Source organism: Limulus polyphemus, unplaced genomic scaffold, assembly GCF_000517525.1.
Source record: "Limulus polyphemus unplaced genomic scaffold, Limulus_polyphemus-2.1.2 Scaffold1827, whole genome shotgun sequence".
NCBI classification, from domain to species: domain Eukaryota; kingdom Metazoa; phylum Arthropoda; class Merostomata; order Xiphosura; family Limulidae; genus Limulus; species Limulus polyphemus.
Genome location: NW_013667437.1, coordinates 152,899 through 159,430, shown reverse-complemented (window position 1 = coordinate 159,430; position 6,532 = coordinate 152,899). Strand labels below are relative to the sequence as shown.

Here is a 6,532-nt window from a genome sequence, read left to right as displayed (position 1 = left end):
TGTTAATCAATCTACATCTCACATTAGTTTAAATAGCAGCTTTTTAAAAATAGAAGTGCACAAACAAAATCCAGCCTCAAAGAGTAAGTGATGGAAAGTTTTGTTTTTCAACTGTAAAAATAGAATGATTGTTTAATGTAAAAAAGAAAATGAAAAAAGTGAATCTGAATGTCAACTTATTACAAAACAATCAACATCAAGTCAATACACAAATATAGCAGAAAAAAACAATTCTGATAATTTATGTAACACCATCTGTGCTACTTGATTATCCACTAAAATACTTTTAGCTAAATCACTGTATATAAAAAACAACACTTGAAGATATCTGAAACACATAGAATAAAAACAATTAGTACTTAACAAACAAGAAAAAGTGACCCAGTTCTTCTAAAATTATAAACCTTGGAAAACTACAAGTTAGTACAAATAATGTCCAGTGACACTATTATATATACATATAAAAATTTGAAAGAAAAAAGTCACATGCAACTTACACCGAATACTTTGAATTTTTTTCAAATCAAGTAAGTTGCATGGCAACTAATACACGTTTTTATTAATAAAGTGCAAACACAGGAAACAAATCAATGTAACAGTCCCAGATTATTTTGCAGTTTTCTAAGTTAGAACAGAGACAAAGGCAACTGACACTATTCAAAGAGAAGTTACACTGAAATGTCTAGGTTATGAATCTTACTTAACAAAAAACATGTCAAATACAAACTTTCTTATAAGTTCACATTTCAATTACCACATATATATATACCCGGTTGATGGATGTGTTGGAGTGACACTAATCATTCTGTTCATGTAAACATGTCTTTTCTAAGTCCTAGTTTCTTCTCTGTTATTTGTATCCAACATTAGCCTTTGCTGCTTGCAGAAGGGAATCAAAATCTAAATTTCGATTTCTAAATGGCTTTTGAGCACTGTGTTGTGCTTGAGAATCTGACAAGGAATGAAAAGTTCTTTTATAAATGATATACTTCAACTCATAAATTTCCAACATTAAGGTTATATGTGAAAAAACAATGTCAACAACAAAAAATAAATTATAAAGACAAAAATTATAATAAAATAAACAGCTATGTTAAGATATCTATTGAGATTCTTAAACTAACTCAGGAAGTGTATACTACAGTTTTATCTCTTCAGGAACAAACATTCAATCAGCTGATTTAATTTCCCGTTTGATAAATAAGGATTCTTCATTATAATCTCCCACAAAACAATTAGTACTAAAATCAAGACATTCTGGAATCACAAATACAAATTAACTCATACATAAAACTAAACTTATTAAGCCTAACATGCTGCTTGGCATTAACTGATATTTACAATAAACTAAAACACAGAACTGAGCTTGTCAAGCCTAACATGCTGCTCAGCATTAACTGATGTTTAAAATAATCTAATAGATAGCACTGAGCTTGTTAAGCCTAACATGCTGCTCGGCATTAACTGATGTTTACAATAAATTAATACATAAAACTGAGCTTGTTAAGCCTAACATGCTACTCAGCATTAACTGATGTTTACAATAAACTAATACATAGAACAGGGGCTTATTAAGCCTAACATGTGGCTCAGCATTAATTGATATTTACAATCATAATAAAACATACAACTAGCAACAGTATTTTTTGGTGTTTATGTCAGATTACAAGTCAGTTAAAGCTTTGTTTTAACAGCTTCACTTCACTTTTCTCACATGAAAATTTGATTGTGGGACAGACTTCCTCAGACTTATAAGTAAAAATAGCTATTGTTGTTTACCTTACTAAATTTGTTATTTAGGTAATTTTATAATTAGTTTCATATTCTCTGTAAATTTTAGAAATGTATGTAATATAACAATGGCTGAAAAAACGAAATTTCTTGTCCTACTTAATTGTTAGTTGTAAAAGGTTTTTAGCTTATGTTAATAGATACACCTTATGTGGAAGCTACGTTTTCTTAATACTGACTGTAGAATTTGTCAGAATTATCATTAACCTTATCTCTCTCTTGCCGGAAAAAAATTGGTCAAAACGACTTACACAGAAAGTAGTGTTTTTAAAGATTCTTTCTTACAAACCAAGCAATGTATACTGTTTTTAGTAACAACACTAAAGTATTATGACCACTTAAATTAGTGTCCAAAATGAAACTCAACTTTTCAAGCACTGAATACTTAACTATTAGCTTTGGTACTCATAGTTCAAAGCATCATGGAAAAGTGAATACGTTTTTAACATCACAAACAATTGTGTACCTTGGTCAAATAAAGTTTTTATTTGAAGAAAAACAATATATTAAACATGTGGAAATACTAAGTCCATCTAATTTATTTTATCAAGTTTGATATAAAAAAAGATGTCACAATCTTCGACTGTTTACAGAACTCACCTAAATCAGCATAGCTATTTTTACAAAATTGACGACGACCTCCAAAACACAGGTCTACTTTGGGATATGAAGCATCATCATTGCCATCTACAAAAAACAATATAGATACATTTACAAATGTACTTCAAATATAGTATAGACATTAAATACTTTAAATTTACCAATATAACACTCCTTAGGAATAAAAACTACAGTGAAGCCTCCTTAGGCCAAACATGAACAATCTGAATTATTTTTCATGTAGACAAATCTTCACAATGACAAATTTAATCTGACAACTACATGTTATAACAAACATCCATTTTCTATAGATACATGATTCATTAATTTGTATACGACTCCACAAGTTAATTAGGGAGTTGATCCGAACAGGAAACAAAGTGATAATTACTGACTACAAAACACCTGCACTTCCAGTGATACCAATTTACGACGACATTTCTGAGAATGACCTTCACAATAGGGATGTACTTGTAAACTATAACAGATATTAAGAGGTTATCAGAGCGACTTATACTATAGTGATGTCGAATCACAGTGCTCCAAAACAAAAATGTCTAGAAAGGTCAGCATCATTAAACCATGATATTTGTTCATACAAGAAAGTAATGCATGTATTATATATTTTGTATTCCATGAGCAAGTCATTGGTTTGAACAAAATGATTATTTAAATGTAAATATAATGGCATAATCAACATAAAATAATCAACTGCTAAGTTCATTGTACATACAATTGTTTTTTTGCTTACTAGCTGCATACATTTAGCCATTGTAATGCATGCTATTAATAGTATTCCTTGCACTCAAAGTGACTGCTTCAATTATTCAAATTAAGAATTACTTTATTACAAATGTGTTCAGATTAAGAAGGTTTCACTGGACATACTTTTATATTTTTATAGTTCATTGTTACAAGAAACATTTTTCAGCATGTAAGAAAAAAGCTTTAAAATATGTATAATGTTTTACAATAGTTATGACAAGTATCACTTGTGATTAAAATACAAAACACATTCTTTAATGTTATAATTATTCTAAAAATAATGTAATTAATACCAACTGTTTTGATAACAGGCACAAAGCTACACAATGGGCTATCTGTGCTGTGCTCACCATGAGTATTAAAACCCCACTTTTAGCAGTATAACCCCCCAGAATTACTTCTGAGCCATTGAGTGGCAATAACAATTGTAGCAGAATAGTATTACAGAAATTTCTGGCAATGAATAAATTTGAAGTGTATGAAAATCTTGCTTAAGAATCTTGTTTAAAAACTAGTTTAAATATCTGATGAATTCTGGTAAGAACTTTGTTTAAAAGATAGATTATATATCCATAAACTCTAGTCAGAATCTTGTTTAAAAATTAGTTTAGACATCATTCCTGGCCTTAAATACTGTTACAACATTTGAACTTACAAGGCAAGTTAATACACTGAACACTTTTTAACAAGCTTTATGTTTATTTTTCCTAAAACTTAAATTTCATTCTGTTAATTTGTTTCCAACCATGTTTCAAGTGGCATGTAAGATTTCTCATACAATTCATTATTATACCATTAATCTGAAACTTACGTTCTAGAGCTTCGAATGCATCACTTCTATTGTGAAAGGTAACAAAGCCATAGTTATCTCTGTTGAGGAAAAAGTAAAAAATATGTGAAATTTTAATACAGACCAGTTTCTTACAAGCAATAGCACACACAAGACAGTCACATCCAATCAACATAACATTTCACCAGCACATTACAGTAAAAATTATAATCTGTTTAGCAAAATATATATTACATATCCAATACAGAACTCTACTATCAATGTACATAGTTTGGTCATTAATTATAGGTATACCTTTTCCTAATACAATTGGTGACCAAATGTTCAAGCTACATCTCATGACAGAATACACCCAACTTACCCATGGTCCCTAAGATGGACGCTCACCTCCTCAATTGGACCAAACTTACAGAACCTATTCCGGAGGTCTGTGCGAGTGGTGCCTTCAGGAATATTACCAACGTAGATCACTCTACGCTCCTCCTGAAATGTTAACAAAATCTTAACCCTAAAACTAACTACACCAAAGTAAATTATAAAATGTTTCAATAACACAAAACACAATCCTAACAGTAACGTATGCTAGTGACACTTAATATATTTAACTCAATACACAAATCCACACTTTTGACTGGCAGTTTATTAGAAAACAATGTTCAATACAAAATACCCCCCTCCCCAAAAGTTTATGCTGAAGTTGAAAATATTTATATGTATGTTACTATGTTCTAGTGTTTTCATTATATGACTTTACAAAATTCCAACTTTCTTTATAAATTGCTTAATAATTCTGGAACTATGAATACAAGCCCATAAATTTACTGACTTGGTCACAGAAAAGATGAAAATGCAAAATTAATCACAAGATCTACAGAAGAGCTTGTCATATGGTGTTTATATAGATGATTGGCAAACTTACTACTTCCAAAAACTTCTTTTTCCTTCTCTCCTGGGTAGATATTTTTTCACTGGATGATCTATTAAAAAAAGAAAAAACACCAAGTTACCACTGTTGTCTGCAAACTGTACAACTGTTTTATAATACAAACAGTTTAAGTGGATGAAAACTTTACAAAATTTGTCACGGATACTATTACTGAATGTGCAACTGATAAATCAGTAAATGATATTGAAAATGTTGAAGATGATGCAATTGAATTTGATGATGAGGATTCCCAAGAACTATTTTGCTGAGGACAATGACATAAAGGATGCATTTATATTCAAAACTTGAGGAACGTAAGACATCAAGCTCAAAGAAAGCACAATCAATTGAATCACGCATTAGAAACATGAGTCCCAAAGGCTTTGAAATAAATAAAGGGAATGCCAAAAAATTATGTGATCAGTGTCACAGATGCTTCAAAACAAAAACACTTTAAAACTTACATGTTTGCCACTTCTCATTGAAGAGTAGAGATGTCGATTCACTTGCAATGTATTATACACGTGAACTTATTAAAATGGTCGAATATAATTCATCAATACCGAGATTCGTTACTTTGATCCAGAGTCTTTAGAAGTCAAAGATATTGAAACCATTTTGTCATCTCACGAATGAAATTATGAATCAGTTCAGCAAATGGTTCATTCACCTGAAGATAAAGCTCGTCAATTACAACATATACCATGTGATCTTAGGCTTCAGGTTCAAGCAGAACATCAGACTCAAATCAAGCAAAGTAATGTCTACGAACCCATAGAGAATGTTGAAAGAGGTTGGGCAAAGCATCCACAATATGGTATAAGGGCAGAAGTATATTTGAAAAAAGACGTGGTCAAAATATTCAACAAATGGAATGAAGATAAATGCAATAAAATGGGACCTGAAAGAACGTGCAAGGAGTTAATAATAAAATACCCCGAACATTTGGATATACCTTTTAATACGGAAATCAGGCAGTTTGTTACATCCTTCACCACGAAATTTAAGCAGCATGGATATCTTACAAATGTCTCCAGAAGAGGAATTGCTCAAGAGTACAAGAATATATTGAGATCTTTCATAGTTCTCAATTTAACACACAAGAACAAAGAACTTATTAAGCAATTTCATGAATCATATCCTGATGAAACATTGCAAGAAGATTTTCCAATGGAATCTTAAATCGTTTCATTCACCTCACAGGTTAGACAGGAGCTCAAGGATTCCCAACCACTAGTTTATATTAATACTACTTACTGAGAGTTTGATGTCTTACAACTGTGCAATAAAAGACATATTTACAGCAAAAATTATACAGAATCTTTCTCTCACCCTGATAGGTCGAAATAATGCATAAAAGCAGGTTTCCGGTATGGGTGGTTTTCAGCACCCACAGCCTGGTACTGCAAACAGTACTCCTAAGTAGCAATGTCAGTGTTAAAAGAAAAGAAGAACGATGTTGCCAGTATGTGGAGTGGAAAAGGTTGCTTTACATGACAGCATTGGTAGAATTACCCTAAACTTATTGATATGTGATCTGAGGCTTGTAGAATGTTCACGTCAAACTTTTACGTACACACACACACACACACACACATATATATATATATATATATATATATATATAATAAAAGAAGGAAGAAACTACTATATACAAGACC

At 31.0% G+C, this 6,532-nt stretch overlaps 1 protein-coding gene across 2 annotated transcripts in view; it reads right to left on the bottom strand.

Moving 5' to 3' along the window:
* Window positions 1-383: 383 nt before the first annotated feature.
* LOC106465072 (peroxisome proliferator-activated receptor gamma coactivator-related protein 1-like) overlaps window positions 384-6,532 on the bottom strand; it is a 48,050-nt gene continuing 41,901 nt past the window's right edge. For both annotated transcript variants that reach the window (XM_022392883.1, XM_013925270.2), the window contains 5 exons: window positions 4,866-4,923; window positions 4,308-4,429; window positions 3,968-4,026; window positions 2,392-2,478; window positions 384-951 (listed from right to left, as the gene is read on the bottom strand). In XM_022392883.1, coding sequence (XP_022248591.1) covers window positions 851-951; window positions 2,392-2,478; window positions 3,968-4,026; window positions 4,308-4,429; window positions 4,866-4,923 — 427 coding nt within the window. In that variant the 3' untranslated portion in view covers window positions 384-850. The remainder of the gene's footprint in view (window positions 952-2,391; window positions 2,479-3,967; window positions 4,027-4,307; window positions 4,430-4,865; window positions 4,924-6,532) is intronic.